Source organism: Lepidochelys kempii, chromosome 2 (genome assembly GCF_965140265.1).
Source record: "Lepidochelys kempii isolate rLepKem1 chromosome 2, rLepKem1.hap2, whole genome shotgun sequence".
NCBI classification, from domain to species: Eukaryota; Metazoa; Chordata; order Testudines; family Cheloniidae; genus Lepidochelys; species Lepidochelys kempii.
Genome location: NC_133257.1, coordinates 158365263 through 158382207, shown reverse-complemented (window position 1 = coordinate 158382207; position 16945 = coordinate 158365263). Strand labels below are relative to the sequence as shown.

General features: G+C 42.3%; 2 protein-coding genes across 7 annotated transcripts in view; one reads left to right on the top strand and one right to left on the bottom strand.

Moving 5' to 3' along the window:
• Nucleotides 1-876, top strand: part of CEP72 (centrosomal protein 72) — a 78592-nt gene extending 77716 nt beyond the window's left edge. Inside the window, exon 15 of the mRNA XM_073332584.1 lies at nucleotides 735-876. The gene's annotated coding sequence lies outside the window, so the exon portion shown is untranslated. The remainder of the gene's footprint in view (nucleotides 1-734) is intronic.
• Nucleotides 1-16945, bottom strand: part of TPPP (tubulin polymerization promoting protein) — a 107877-nt gene that overhangs the window by 21582 nt on the left and 69350 nt on the right. For all 6 annotated transcript variants that reach the window (XM_073332593.1, XM_073332594.1, XM_073332591.1 and 3 more), the window contains one exon: nucleotides 2338-2491. In XM_073332593.1, the coding sequence (XP_073188694.1) occupies nucleotides 2338-2491 (154 nt within the window). The remainder of the gene's footprint in view (nucleotides 1-2337; nucleotides 2492-16945) is intronic.

Below are 16945 nucleotides of genomic sequence, written 5' to 3'. Positions count from 1 at the left end.
ATTTAGCAACCCTTCCAACTGCTTGAATTGGATGATAAATTAGCCACACTTTGGTTTTTTATTTATACGGTGCCTCCAAGTAAATTATTCTCAAGACAATAGTTCAGATACAACTGAACTTTTGTTGTCACACCATTTTATGATCCAGCCCCTAATGAATATTTTCAATCACAAAAAAAGCGTGTGCATGCACGTACCTATATATCTGCACCTATATACCATTTGCACATGTAAACCTGGAAAAGAACAAAGCTGAACAGAACTCCACTTTAAAAAAAAAATGAAAGTAAGTATTGAATCCAGCATTTTCCAGCAGAGCAGAGTTAAACTTCTAGCCCTTCTACAGAGAATCCATTCTGGATTGCCAAATTAAGCTGCCTAAGGCATTTTCTGAAATATCGAGAGCTGCTTGGTGTAGAATGGGTAGATAAAGTGCTGAGAGACACAAAAGACCCATGACAAAATCTGGGTCATCTTGATTTGTCACAGGCACTTTCCCAAAATACGTCTTTCACTACCAAAATTGGAATGGAATTAATTTACGACATTCTCTGGACTCCCAAGAATTACCTCTCTTCCCCTCACTCAGTTATCGTCACTATCCCAAACATCTGAGCCATCAGTTGCAATTTCAGTTTCCATGCTTCTGCCAACATGAGGGAAAACCCCTGCACAAAAATCAATGTTCCAACACATCTGTTTGCAATGCATAACCATTTTATAATGTTTTACAGGAATGCTGATGCAGCTCACATTCCAGGATACAGATCAACATTTCCACTCATCTTAGTATCTGGCTGCCAACTGTTGTCTTTCCAATCATATCAATCAACAGATAATTTTGTCATTTGAAAAACATTCTGAAGAAAAAAAAATGAATCCCTTATAGCACCCTCCAATTCATTTTGCATTTCACGCAGTTTTGATAGTGAAAATAAATAAGCCCGTGTAACTGGGCCAGATGCTGCATTGTTTGGGTGACAGAAGTAGGGAAATGGGGTGGAGGGGAGGAAAGCAACCAAACTTGATATTAAAAATAAACAAATCTATCAACACTAGGCTTTGTAAAACTTGGTTTTGTTACACAAAACCTATCTATTGGGACTAAGCTATCTAACAGTATCTCTACCAATATCAAAAACACTGAACAACATTATGGGTCTGACAGTCTTAAGTGGCGGGGGGGGAAGAATAGATTTAAGAACAGACCATATAAAACTGAGAATTCTGCCCTTAACATTCCCATGTCCACATGGCTCATATCATGCGCTAGTTTTACTTTAAGACTTAAGTCCTTACTTTCTTTGGTTTTGTGGATTTAATCAAAATATTTTAAAGTTGTTAAACAAGTCTTGTATTTAACTCCCATTTTTCTTGCAGCACAACTTATAACTAATATTTCTCTGCTCAGATCACATGCTAGAGCTTTCTTGACTATTTTGATTTTCCTTTCTTATTGGGTGGTACTGAGCAGCATAGCTCTGCCAGCATAGTAGGACTATGTAGTATCCTTTGTAATAGTGTGATACGGAGATATTTCATGAGCTTTGTTGCCATTTATTTCAGCACAAACATTTCAAGCAGGCCCATGCCAGTGCCCAGTTCACCTCAGCAGCAAATATCTGCAATGACCAGTGATGGGACACTAGATAGGGAGGGCTCTGAGTTACTACTACAGAATTCTTTCCCAGGTGTCTGGCTGGTGGGTCTTGCCCACATGCACAGGGTCTAACTGATTCTCATATTTGGGGTCGGGAAGAAATTTTCCCCCAGGTCAGAGTGCCAGAGACCCTGGGTTTTTTTCACCTTCATCTGCAGCATGGGGAATGGGTAACTTGCTGGTTTAAACTAAAGTAAATGATGGATTCTCTGTAATTTGAAGTTTTTAAACTGTGATTTGAGGACTCCAGTAACTCAGGCAGAGGTTGGGGGTCTATTTCAGAAGTGGGTGGGTAAGATTCTGTGGAATGCAATATGCAGCAGCTCAGCCTAGATCAGTGGTGGGCAACCTGCGGCCCATCAGAGTAATCTGCTGGTGAGCCGCCAGACAGTTGGTTTACATTTGCACGGCCTCCTGAAGCTCCCATTGGCCGGGAACGGCAAACCGTGGCCACTGGGAGCTGCAGACAACCGTGCAAATGGAAACAAACTGTCTGGCAGCCTGTCAGTGGATTACCCTGATGGGCCACAGGTTGCTCACCACTGGGCTAGATTATCACAATAGTCCTTTTTGATCTTAAATAAAGTCTCTGAGTCAGTGTTTAGGCTCCTAAAAAGAAACAGCTTTGGAAAGGAGAGTGAGATTTATTGTATGTCACTACTAAAGTACTACTGTACCGTTACTCCAGATATGATCGGGGCTTTTCCTTCTATTAGTTTATGTATTTCTTGAACTGCTTCCTCATTGCTCTGGTCTTTAAATCGTTTCTTGGAGAGTTCTTGAAGAGCTTCTTTAAATTGATCAAAAGTAATCGTCCTAGAAGATTTCCCCCTGGCAAAACACACACACACAAAAATCAGAAGAAATTACAGAAAGGATACACAGTACTCCAAGAGAAAGATAACAGATGTGGTCTGCAATAGTGAAGAACAGTCAACATACAAATACTACATAAAAGGAATTGCCCTTCATCCCAAGCTTATGCTCAAATAAATTTGTTAGTCTCTAAAAAGTACTCCTTTTCTTTTTTTGAATGTCACCGTAACAGTAATGAACCTCGCTTGGCTTGGCTACAGAATGAAAGAGAAACTAAAGGAATTGGACTACTGCTCATACTTCTCTCAGAATGTCTAAACCAAGGCCTAAAACTCAGCTTGACCTAACTATGTTTCTTAGGGGGTGTGAAAAAAAAATCTCGTACCGCAAGAGACATATTTAAGACGACCTAAGACTGGGTATAGACAACCCTAGGTCAATGGAAGAATTCTTTTGTCAGCCTAGCTACCGCCTCTCAAGAGGTGGATTTACTACAGTGAGAAGAAAAACCACTTCCATTGCTGTGCTGTGCTTGTAGTGTAGACATAGCTGAAGATGTAATCTCATTTGGGTAATTATTTGTAAACTCAGTTGCATAAATGAAATGAGTGACAGCAGCTTAGGCCAGGTCTACACTAAAAAGTTAGGTGGACCCAAGCTACATCACTCAGGGGTGTGAAAAATCCACAGCCCTGAGCAATGTAGTTAAGCCGACCTAACCCCTGCTGTAAACAGCACTAGGTCAACAGAGAATTCTTCCATCAACCTAGCTACTGCCTCTCAGGGAGGTAGTTTAAATACCGCGATGGGACAACCCCTGCCATCACTGTAGTGAGTGTCTCCACTCAAGTGCTACACCAGTGCAGCTGCAGTGGTTTGAACATAGACATAGCCTTAGTGTTGAACTCAAAAGGTGATTTTAGATGATATTGCATAGGTCTCCTCTTCGAAACGATGACCACGACCTACCCAATCGTACAACGTTTGTTTTGTGATATGAGCACTGTGAAATCAAGCTTAAACCATAAAGAAAACACGTCACTTTGAACTCCTCCTCCTCAAAAAGCACCATACAACCCAGTAGCACTGCATGTCTGATATCATGACCTATTAAGCAAGTTAAATAATAAACTTATTGTGAAATAGGACTTTACTTCTCTCTGTGACTGTCCCATTTAGGAGACAACATTCACAAATAATAATTTATGGAAAAGGTTATTTGAGAGCTTGACATTCATGAAAAGCACAGAAATTCATAGCTGAAGCTGAAACTCTATCATTAAGTCTTTGTGTTGTCTTGATAAATGATTAAAAGGGAAAGGTGCACCACATTTCCAGTCTGGTGACTTGCTTGGTTGTTTTTATTTGCTAGAGTAGAAAAGTGTGCTGTAGAGGTGCCTATGGGTAGATTTTGATAGATTGTTGCTTCTGAAAATACCTTTTTTAAAAAGAAGTCAGTATATATTTAGACACTTTTATACATTATACACCTGACAGACCATAGTGACCCATTTAGAAGAGCTCTGAAAGCTCTTAACAAGAATGTCTGAATAATCACTCCGAAGATGTGTTTAGTCAAAAGGGAGTTTATGTAAATCTGCCTTTTGGCAGTCTAAATAAAAGTGCATTTCAGACAGAGAGCATAACTTCAGTTCACAAATCACTTTCTTTCTAATAGCAAAGACCATAGCAAGGGGAAATTACTAACTTGCCATAGCTTAATTTGTATGGAGGTTGTTTTGAATTTTGCTAATAACAACAACTTAATAAGGATATAATTAAAGAGGATATAAATATATATCTTTCCACTTGCTTAATTTAATATCCCCAAACATTTAGACCAAAATTTACACTTTTTGCCTTTGAGATTTAGCCATATAGACATATCCCAGGCTAAAATTTAACGTACTAAGGGTATGTCTACGCTACAGTAGCACTGTAGTACAGATCCTTCCTACATCAAGAGAAGACATTGTTCAATCGATGCAGGTAATCCATCTCTCCAAGAGGCAGTAACTAAGTTAACAGAAGAATTCTTCCATCAATTTAACTACATCTACACAGAGGATTAGGTTGACCTAATAACAGAGCTCAGGGTGCAAACATTTTTACAGCCCTGAGCAATGCAGCTAAGTTGATCTAAGTTTTAGGTGTATACCAGGCTTAAGTATAAAACCTTGCCAGAAAAGCTGACAGTATTGTTAATGCAATCCCAAAAAGCAGCATCTCTAATACAGAGGGATCCATTTACAAAGTTAGGAAACTCTCAAAGTCAAAACTGTTCAACGCAGAGATCTGTGTTGCTTGGCAACATCAGTCCTGTTTACAGCTGAAGTGTTTCTTTTTGTACCAATTTAAAGAAGTGTCCTGACAAAATTAGCAAAAAACCAGACGAGTCCTTTCAGTGACGACAGCTGTTTATACAGGTGTAGGTGATGGATGGTGAGGACAGGGAAAGTGTGTGCTGGCAACAGAGAAATCAGGCTAGACAAACTGCACTCCAAAATCTAATTTGACTTTAATGACTAGATGTCATTATCATCATCATCATCAATACCGTTAAGTCTTTGCAGGACCTCAAAAAGATGTTGGCAAACATACCAGATTCAACTGCTAATGTAATTCTATGTGCAACTATCCTGCTATGTAACATGCCTGACACAAGCAAGCATGGTAGAATGAGGACAATTCATAAGCAGATTTGTAAACATGCACTCCAGTTGTCTCTCATCAGAAGGGATCATAAAGAAATTGAAGCTAGATTTTGGTCTGAATTAAGGAAGGCAGTTTCTTAATGTATTCCTAGGGCAAAAAACAAAAACTCAAAATGAACACCCCTCTCCCCCCAACAACAAAACAAATGGTGAGAATCTAAGATTCAGCGCATTGGACCTAAAACAGCAAAAATTCTCATTTCACTTTTGTGCACTCTAGTACTATTTGATATAAAATAAATCTGAAATCCTCAGGCATGAAGAAAAGCTTTCTGAACTGAGGCCCAGAGCCCACAAAGTTTACAACACCTAACTTTTAGGCGCATAGCCACCTAGTGAAATCCACAAACCCCAAGTTAAGGCTCCCAGGCTCCCTATACAATGCATGGGGAGAGTGAGAATGAGATTCATAAAAGCCAGCGTGCTAGGTCGGGAGCCGCCTGAGCTAGCCAACAGCAGATGCCAAGGAGCAGATTCATTCTAAGCTCTCCTCCCCTAGGTAGTTAGGCACCTATATCCACTCACAATCCACAGCTGGGATTCCTCTCCTGGGGTCAGGCACCAAAGCAGTTTCTTGTAAGAAGGCAGCAGTAGACATCTAACTCTACACAAATCAGCTGAGGGAGGACAGTGACTTCCCCCTTATAACCTTTAGCCCAATGATTAGGGAACTCACCTGGGATGTGGGTCCAATTCCCCACTCTGCCTGATGAGAGGGGATATGAACAGGGAACAGCCACCTCTCAGATGAGTGACTTACCCACCGTGCTAGGGAATGTTCCCATGTGGGACTCCCTCAAGTGCTGCTGTTGAAGCTCTTCATCTGTGCATAAATAACTAACTACTCACTGGGCCAGACAGAGAGAGAATGACTCTATAGTCCAGCGGTTGGGGCAGTCATCCGAGAGGCGGGAAACTTGGCTAATGCCTACGTTCACGTGGTTTGAGGCTCATGCTGGAGCTGAGGCATGAGACAGGCGTCCAGGCACCTGGACTTAAGGGTTGTGCACATACTGACACACAGAAACTTAGGCGCCATGGGGACTTTCATGGTATTTAGGCACTGATGGATTTTAGGCACCTCCATGGTTAGGCGGTGGCTGAGCAGGGGATTGATCTTGATGGCACCTAAACATTGGACTTCAGCACCTAATCTCCTTTTGTGGACCTGGGCCTGATTTTCCCTGCGCACACAGTGGCTTTTCACTTCACATGTCTGTATGTTCATTAACGTGTTTTGCATTTGAAGGCACAGATGTTGGTAGTTGGCAGAAGCATGTAAGAACCTGTCACGCCTGATTCACCTATCCTGTCATATTCACGGGGCTCTTCCTCTGGTAGGCATTGAAGATGAGCATCTATGACAGGATTTGTGCATGTGATTCCAAAAGGGAGGTGGGGGAGGGAAAGAGGAGAAAAGAGCAAAGATAGGCCGAAAGAATAAATGCTGTAAAGATGGTGTTATCTAGTGACTACATATAAAACCCTTAGGGTTTTTACAGCAAAGAGGAATAAATTGTTCACAAAAAGTGAATATGTTTATGCAATAATATTTTACAATAGTTGCTTTATATAGGGAGCCTTTCATCTCAAGAGAACCCCAAAGCACTTAATATTGGCCAAGTTCTGCTTTATGTACACACACACAAACACACACAAAATGACTTCAGCCTCCATCTTTGCAATAGAACACAGTAGTTGTTCATGACTACTCACATGCTAACAGAACACAGTAACGCTACATAGCATGTTTTTTAAAAGACAGGAAGTGAAGAAGAATATGATCTCTAACTAAGACTGCAAGGGAATAAGGCAGGCAGAATATACTGCAATTATCCACCTGGAATTTGGCCAGGAAGCTCGTTAATAGGATTAACATCCCTATTCTTATCAGAAATGCCAAGGGATCTTTAATGAGCACAATAGGTCAGCACCTTGTCTTGTGTCTCATCTAAAAATGCAGCACCTACAGCAATGCAGTATCCCATCATAATGCCACACCAAGGCATTGGTTCAGCACTGACTCATAGCAAAAGGGGCTGCCGACAGAATTTCCAGCCCTACGTTTTATGCGAGTTATACCTGGAGGACTCCCATCCAACCATGCCAGTACTGCTTAGCTCATGAGGTCTGACAGAATCACAGCCCCAGTTGGAATGACTGCATATAGTCAGTATAATCCATGGAAATTAATAATGTCGACTGACTGCCAAACAAGTTTTATTCTGGCATGAAAAAAACTTTTATCAATTACAGTTTTTTCACAGCTGCACTTAGCTGATAAGAGAGTGACACTGATTTACCTTTTTGGTTTGGTTAAATGGGGAGTAGTGGGGAAAGGGATATGCAGATCTGATTCCTTCCAATCCATGAAATGGACAACCTTATCTCAAAAAGTCTGCACTGTTCACTCTCAGATTATAAAACAAGGAACACTGAAGACATAACCACAACATATATTCAAATTCTCCACCTCAAAAGTGCATGCTGGAGCCACCACAAACAGGTGCCCTGAAAAAATGAAACAGTTTAATTTAGCTAGATGTATTCCATATAAACAGTGAAGAAATTAACCTATGATTGGCACTATGAGCTATGCTATATGTTATGCAGTGTTGTAGCTGTGTCATTCCCAGGATATTAGAAAGATAAGGTGGGTGAGATAATATATTTTATTGGACCAACTTCTGTTGGTGAGAGAGACAAGCTTTTGAGGTACACAGACCTAAGGAAGAGCTCTATATAGCGCGAAAGCTCGTGTCTCTCACCAACAGAAGTTGGTCCAATAAAAGATATTACCTCACCCACTTTGTCTATGCAATACTGGCAGATACAACTGGCTTCTAAGGAACTCCCCACCAAATTAACTTCTGGTCTGAATTCATTATGCTTTCTTCTCAGTCCCAAAGCCGTTTTGCCTCCACACTTCTTGTTTTATTAAAAGTTGGCAGAAAGTCTGTTCAGCTGTAGTGTCTTGCGTGAAACTCTCCACCACCCCACAACCACTCCTGATATTATTCAGTTATATCTAATAGCTTCACTAACACAAAAAACTGTGGATGGTATTTTCAAAGGAAAATAAGGGAATTAGATGCCCAGTGGGATTTGGGCACCTTAGACTATGAAAATCCGAGCTTCTGTGAATTTGACCTAGTCACTATACAGAGGAAAGAGTGAAGCTCACTATTATTACTATCATTATTATTATTTGCAAGGTGGTAGAATCTAAGAGCCCGACTCAGAGACCAGGACCTCGCTGTGCTAGGTGCTATAAAAACACAGAACAAAAGGACAGTACCTGCCCCAAAGAGCAATAATCTAAAACAGCAGAAGATCATTAATGATCTGGAAGATGGTGTGGATTGCACCCTCAACAAGTTTGCAGATGACACTAAACTGGGAGGAGAGGTAGATATGCTGGAGGCTAGGGATAGGATACAGAGGGACCTCAACAAATTAGAGGATTGGGTCAAAAGAAATCTGATGAGGTTCAACAAGGACAAGTGCAGAGTCCTGCACTTAGGACGGAAGAATCCAATGCACCGCTACAGACTAGGGACCGAATGGCTCGGCAGCAGTTCTGCAGAAAAAGACCTAGGGGTTACAGTGGACAAGAAGCTGGATATGAGTCAACAGCGTGCTCTTGTTGCCAAGAAGGCCAATGGCATTTTGGGATGTATATGTCGGGGCATTGCCAGTAGGTCGAGGGACGTGATCGTTCCCCTCTGTTCGACATTGGAGTACTCATCTGGAGTACTGTGTCCAGTTTTGGGCCCCACACTACAAGAAGGATGTGGAAAAATTGGAAAGAGTCCAGCGGAGGGCAACAAAAATGATTAGGGGACTGGAACACATGACTTATGAGGAGAGGCTGAGGGAACTGGGATTGTTCAGTCTGTGGAAGAGAAGAATGAGGGGGGATTTGATAGCTGCTTTCAACTACCTGAAAGTGGGTTCCAAAGAGGATGGATCTAGACTGTTCACAGTGGTAGCTGATGACAGAACAAAGAGTAATGGTCTCAAGTTGCAGTGGGGGAGGTCTAGGTTGGATATTTGGAAAAAAATTTTCACTAGGAGGGTGGTGAAACACTGGAATGGGTCATCTAGGGAGATGGTAGAATCCCCTTACTTAGAGGTTTTTAAGGTCAGGCTTGACAAAGCCCTGGCTGGGATGATTTGAGTTGGAGATGGGTCCTGCTTTGAGCAGGGGGTTGGACTAATGACCTCTTGAGGTTCCTTCCAACACTGATATTCTAGGATTCTAAGACAATAGAGGTTGTTGTCAAATGCACAAAGGAGGGGAAAAAAGACCCCAAAGAAGCCAAATAATTTCTCTTATCTTTTTCAAGAGTGGTAATCTTAGGTATTATGTGCAATGCCTGTAAGTTAAATACACATGGGGTCTAAAACGAAACTTGCTCATTTTTAGCTCAGAAAATGTAAGATTAAGAACAAATTTAACATGTTATTTTCTTTACTGATTTAGGGCTTAATTCTACCCCCATTTACTTCAGTAGGAGTTGTGTCGGAGTCCTTAAACTGCAGTATTGTTTATCATCCAGAAGCACCGAGTACTGTGACTCCTGGTTTATGGGTTACGGCCTCCACTCTGTGGACAAGATTAAATGTCAGTGCTAGGTTTACTGCTCATGGACCAGTGCTGGTGGTGTTAAGCACAAGCCACTTCATGCTTATGGTGGGGTATCTGATGGTATAAGTCTAAATTCAACCCAGGTATAACATTATTACAGTAACTGGGATTATACCAGGGATGACTGTGGCCCAATAACTTGAGCTTCTTGGGGAATCAGAATATCATTTCCTTTATCTTAGCCTTGGCTGGACACATCTCAGGTGTCCTCTCCCCACCACCTATTTAATAGGAAACTTCCATCTACTGTTCCTCTCACTCCCACCCACAACACACAACAAATCACTTTTTATTTTGGTGCATCCAATGGAACTAAGCCTCTTTCAGCTGCCATGGCATACTAGGTTGTGAAAGATGAGAGTAGAAGAAAGTTACACACTTGATTCTGAACCTTACAGATAAAGGTCCCAATCAAATGAAATTGTAGGAGCCCAGGTTTGTCTGATCCATCCCTGACTGAAACAAACACACACACACACAGATAAATCTCCACACAGTGAAATACAAAGTAAACAAATCAAGCAGAACCAGTCAGACTCAAGTGGTCAACAGATCTGCTAACAACCTTGGATAGGACTTGATGCATATACACTGGTGAGTCACCCCAATCCTGCAGATTCTCTATTTACATTTCAGAGGACATTAGAGATGACCCAGCAGAACTGGCTGTCCTTCTACCAAGACTTAGTTCTGAAGTTTCAAGATTTGTTTTCTGAGGCTGTAAGTACTGCACAATGTACAAGACAATCAGGGCCTCTGGGTCGTTCCTGCTCTTTTAAAGGCCTCATTCACACAATAGGGTTGAAACCATTTCCATCCATAAGTGCACAAGAGCCAAGGAGTTAATATACAAAAATAGAAAGTTTCCATTAAGCAATTGTTATAAAGAATCAGACTCCCTGTGTATGTTTGTAACTTGTTTTTAGGAGTTCATTACAAAATAACTATCTTGTTTCCATGGGAATAACAAAACAAATGCATTAACTTCCATGTGTTAAAAGTTCATAGGACTGTCTCTTCTCACTCCAAATGGGCTGACTCCAATTAAGTATCCCAAAGACGAGATCTGAACAATTTGGTCTCTTCTCTGTGGTTTCTTACTTCAAAGGGGTTAATGGAAGTCTGGGGAAGAAGATAAAATACTCACTGAAAAGAAAGGACAAAGAGGAATGCACTGGAAAGAAAGTCTAAACAACCCATTACAATATAAAACACAATGACAAACTCGGATAGAGGAAATGCAAATTGAAACTCATTGACCAGAAAATGAAACCAACAGGAAAATCTTTACAATGGGGTGTGTAAAAACACAAAGGCTTTTATGAAAATATTGAAACAGTAGAGGTGGGGTGTTCAATTAAGAAAACAAGAGAGTCATGAAAGGGATCATGAATATCATCAACTTAAAAACCTCTCTGCGCTTGTTTATGACATGAGGAAACCTTTATCTTTAGGAAGGATACATTCTTACATACCATTCTATTTTAAGCTCTACTTCTTACACAAGCTAAATCACTCACATATATCACCCTGGTGCATAGTAAGTATAGCTGAGCACATAATTCACAATACATTTGATAAATGCCGGTTTTATCCCCATTTGTGAACAGATTATACATTCTTAAAATTGGTAATTCAAAATTATTCATTAATTTTTTCTTCCTCTAATGGATGAACTACATAGCGCAGGGGTTCTCAAACTTTTGTACTCGTGACCCTTTTTACATAGCAAGCCTGTGAGTGCAAACCCCCCCCCCCAAATTAAAAAACAAATACTATTATAGACGCTGGAGGCAAAGCGGGGTTTGGGGTGGAGGCTGACAGCTCACGACCCCCCATGTAAGAGCCTTGTGACCTCCTGAGGGGTCCAAACTCCCAGTTTGAGAACCCAACATAGTGTGCTCAGAAGGACAGATTCTGAATTTAGGCCTTGATCCTTCACCTGGTTTTCTAGGATCTAAATTTATACCAGAGAAAATCTTAATTCAGCTTCCTGACATCAGTAAAAAGATCAAGAACTGGTAGAGGGCAGATTGCAATTGCAAATTTTATTTCAGTGATTATCCAAGCTTAACTTTCAACTTTTGAAAGTATCTACACTAGTATAATGCCTGAGCAGTGTCACATCACAGGATGTGAACAACTATGTTAAAATTTACTCTCAAACTATTCACATACTATTTCCACTCTTTTCTCAACTCCTGTAATAAAGAATCTAATTTCAGTTATTTAAGGGTTCAACTTAATAGATGAGAGAAATTAAGCAGATAGATGCATTTCACCTTGGCATGAACACTTTCCAATGCAATCTTAGTTTTAAAATGTCCTGACTTTTAGTGCCTGATCTAGCAAATTTAATATTTCATAAATGGTAGGTTTTGCATTTAATTTCCTAGTTTTAAGAGGGCAAAGAAAATCTGGGAGCAATCAGAGAAGCTTCCCATTACCCTGTAGGTTTCTACATTGCACAGTTCACAAGTTCCTCTCTCAAAACCAGCAACGCTTGTACATTTTGTGGCTTGAGTGCACACTTACACAGAGATTCACTGTACATGCAAAGGCAGGATCCATGAATCTTGCCCTGATGTGAAGGGGCTCATCAACCCACAAAGTGTGGTTCTGAGGGAAGCACCACCACAGTGTGACATGGGGATTGGGGACCAGGAGGTAGCACTAGTAGAGCTGGGAGGCCATAAACACTTTTGCAAGTGGGGAGGGAGTCTTGTTTGGATTGGACGCCAGCCTAGTGGAATAACTCACATGACTGTAGTACTGTCATGGATGGATATAAACTGTTCAGGAAGGACAGGCAGGGCAGAAAAGGCGGGGGAGTTGCACTGTATGTAAGGGAGCAGTATGACTGCTCAGAGCTCAAGTATGAAACTGCAGAAAAACCTGAGTGTTTCTGGATTAAGTTTAGAAGTGTGAGCAACAAGGGTGATGTCATGGTGGGAGTCTGCTATAGACCACCGGACCAGGGGGATGAGGTGGACGAGGCTTGCTTCCGGCAACTCACAGAAGTTACTAGATCGCAAGCCCTGGTTCTCATGGGAGACTTCAAATCACCCTGATATCTGCTGGGAGAGCAATGCAGCGGTGCACAGACAATCCAGGAAGTTTTTGGAAAGTGTAGGGGACAATTTCCTGGTGCAAGTGCTGGAGGAACCAAATAGGGGCAGAGCTCTTCTTGACCTACTGCTCACAAACCAGGAAGAATTAGTAGGGGAAGCTAAAGTGGATGGGAACCTGGGAGGCAGTGACCATGAGGTGGTCGAGTTCAGGATCCTGACACAGGGAAGAAAGGAGAGCACCAGAATACAGACCCTGGACTTCAGAAAAGCAGACTGACTCCCCCAGAGAACTGATGGGCAGGATCCCCTGGGAGAATAACATGAGGGGGAAAGGAGTCCAGGAGATCTGGCTGTATTTTAAAGAATCCTTATTGGGGTTACAGGGACAAACCATCCCGATGTGTAGAAAGAATAGTAAATATGGCAGGCGACCAGCTTGGCTTAACAGTGAAATCCTTGCTGATCTTAAACACAAAAAAGAAGCTTACAAGAAGCGGAAGATTGGACAAATGACCAGGGAAGAGTATAAAAATATTGCTCGGGCATGCAGGAGTGAAATCAGGAAGCCCAAATCACACCTGGAGTTGCAGCTAGCAAGAGATGTTAAGAGTAACAAGAAGGGTTTCTTCAGGTATGTTAGCAACAAGAAGAAAGTCAAGGAAAGTGTGGGCCCCTTACTGAATGAGGGAGGCAACCTAATGACAGAGGATGTGGAAAAAGCTAATGTACTCAATGCTTTTTTTGCCTCTGTCTTCACGAACGAGGTCAGCTCCCAGACTACTGCACTGGGCAGCACAGCACGGGGAGGAGGTGACCAGCCCTCTGTGGAGAAAGAAGTGGTTCGGGACCAATTAGAAAAGCTGGACGAGCACAAGTCCATGGGGCCGGATGCGCTGCATACGAGAGTGCTGAAGGAGTTGGCGGATGTGATTGCAGAGCCATTGGCCATTATCTTTGAAAACTCATGGCAATCCCGGGAAGTCCCGGACGACTGGAAAAAGGCTAATGTAGTGCCCATCTTTAAAAAAGGGAAGGAGGAGGATCTGGTGAACTACAGGCCAGTCAGCCTCACTTCAGTCCCTGGAAAAATCATGGAGCAGGTCCTCAAGGAATTAATTCTGAAGCACTTAGAGGAGAGGGAAGTGATCAGGAACAGTCAGCATGGATTCACCAAGGGCAAGTCATGCCTGACTAATCTAATTGCCTTCTATGATGGGATAACTGGCTCTGTGGATGAGGGGAAAGCGGTGGACGTGTTGTTTCTTGACTTTAGCAAAGCTTTTGACACGGTCTCCCACAGTATTCTTGCCAGCAAGTTAAAGAAGTATGGGCTGGATGAATGGACTATAAGGTGGATAGAAAGTTGGCTAGATTGTCGGGCCTAACGGATAGTGATCAATGGTGCCATGTCTAGTTGGCAGCCGGTATCAAGTGGAGTGCCCCAAGGTTCGGTCCTCGGGCCAGTTTTGTTCAATATCTTCATTAATGATCTGGAGGATGGTGTGGATTGCACCCTCAACAAGTTTGCAGATGACACTAAACTGGGAGGAGAGGTAGATACGCTGGAGGGTAGGGATAAGATACAGAGGGACCTCAACAAATTAGAGCATTGGGCCAAAAGAAATCTGATGAGGTTCAACAAGGACAAGTGCAGAGTCCTGCACTTAGGACAGAAGAATCCAATGCCCCGCTACAGACTAGGGACCGAATGGCTCGACAGTAGTTCTGCAGAAAAGGACCTAGGGGTTACAGTGGATGAGAAGCTGGATATGAGTCAACAGCATGCCCTTGTTGCCAAGAAGGCCAATGGCATTTTGGGATGTATATGTAGGGGCATTGCCAGTAGGTTGAGGGACGTGATCGTTCCCCTCTATTCGACATTGGTGAGGCCTCATCTTGAGTACTGTGTCCAGTTTTGGGCCCCACACTACAAGAAGGATGTGGAAAAATTGGAAAGAGTCCAGCGGAGGGCAACAAAAATGATTAGGGGACTGGAACACATGACTTATGAGGAGAGGCTGAAGGAACTGGGATTGTTCAGTCTGCGGAAGAGAAGAAAGAGGGGGGATTTGATAGCTGCTTTCAGGTAGTTGAAAGGAGGTTCCAAAGAGGATGGATCTAGACTGTTCACAGTGGTAGCTGATGACAGAACAAGGAGTAATGGTCTCAAGTTGCAGTGGGGGAGGTTTAGGTTGGATATTAGGAAAAACTTTTTCACTAGGAGGGTGGTGAAACACTGGAATGCGTTACCTAGGGAGGTGGTGAAATCTCCTTCCTTAGATATTTTTAAGGTCAGGCTTGACAAAGCCCTGGCTGGAATGATTTAGTTGGGGATGGGTCCTGCTTTGAGCAGGGGGTTGGACTAGATGACCTCCTGAGGTCCCTCCCAACCCTGATATCCTATGATCCTATTTAGTCTAAATCCACTACTGTGGTTGTGTGTGCAAGTCTGTTCTGCAGTCACTGTTAAAACTTGTCAGGGTTGCCTTGAATAAATAAATAAAGGTACGTTCAGGGGGCATCTGCAGGAATTTAAATTTGACCGCTTTTAGAGAGGCATTTAAACACACGATGTTATGAGGAAATCCAGTACACCCTTGCTATAACGAACCCCTGAGGATCCAAGCCATTTGGCCATTATTGCCAAGAGTTCATTACAGCAAAAGAGAGGAGGTGGATAGCTCCTCCAGTCCCAGGGCTGCGGTGGAGCCACAGAACTCCTCTGACCCTGGGGCTGTGGCAGGGAGAGAGAGCACTTCTCCGGTCCCGAGGAGCTCTGTGACCCTTCCGTGGCCCTGGGGCCAGAGAAGTTCTGTGTCCTTGCTGATTATTTAGGGGGGTGGGGGAAGGGGCAGAGAAGCTCTGTGACCCTCCCGTGCCCCTGCCTGCCCCCATTGTCATGCTCCCAGGTACATCAGTATTTGGAGTATTCCCTAGATTTAATGTAATGAGAGCCCAAGGAATAAAACAAATAGGTAATTTTATTTAGTTATCCAAGGCATCTGGCAAGTTTAACAGCAACTGATGAAATTCTAGACCTAAGGAATGTTGTTTTTCAGTGTGTGCACTCAAGATGTAATTTGTAGGCAATAATATCTGTTGTTTTTTCTCCTACAACTAACAAAGGCACAAGTCCTCAGTGAGGACAGCATTCAAGCTTGATTCCAAACTTCAGTTCTCTTTGCTTTAGCCTTGCCTAAAAAATGTGGCAAGGGTACATATGTGGGCTTTGGTTGTTGGTTTTTGGTTGGTTGAGGGTTTGTTTGTTTGTTGTTTTTTAAAGTGAATAGTGGCTTTTCTTTCCCATCCTCAGCAAACTAAAGAGCTGAAGGGATTTTGCTCAAACGTTCCAGAAAATTTTCATCTTTAAGCAGGGCTCAAACATTTGTCAGCCTGAGTTTGACTTTTTATCCCTGTATGAAATCCAGGAGTTAAAAGTGCAACTTTTTTCAACCCTATCTACAGTAGCACGACCAATCCCCTCTGGTAGTATTTTACAGTGTGCTAAAGGCACTAACTTCTGTTCATTCATCAGTATCGTACCTCCTTCAGAGATTTTCCAGCCTGCTACTGCCAAGAGCAGTGAGTCTCCTTGATGTCATCTATAAACACAAAGTACATTAGAACCACTACTTTGTGAGGGTGTTCTGGACTGACTGGCATCAAAATGGGATTTGAAAGAAAAGAGTTGTATTGATCAGTGGATAATGCAAGCATTTGTTTGGCAAGTTTATTCTTTTTGTCAGGGGTATTTGTTTTAGTGGCACTGGCATGGAGTCCAAGGTTAATTTGTTTCTGTAGAAGGAAGTAGATTATACATCTACCCACCTTGTTCTGTTTCTCTTTTCATTTTGTGGCTTACACATTCCACTTTCAGCTTTTTTGAGGTTAGTCGCTCAGTACTTTTACAGCAACTATGACTGCTAGAATCAACGATACTCTTCCTGAGAGCTAGTTAAATCCTCGGTGTAGATAAGTTACTCTGCCAATGCAGTTTATCTCGACTGCCTGTATTTATACATCCCGTGAAGCT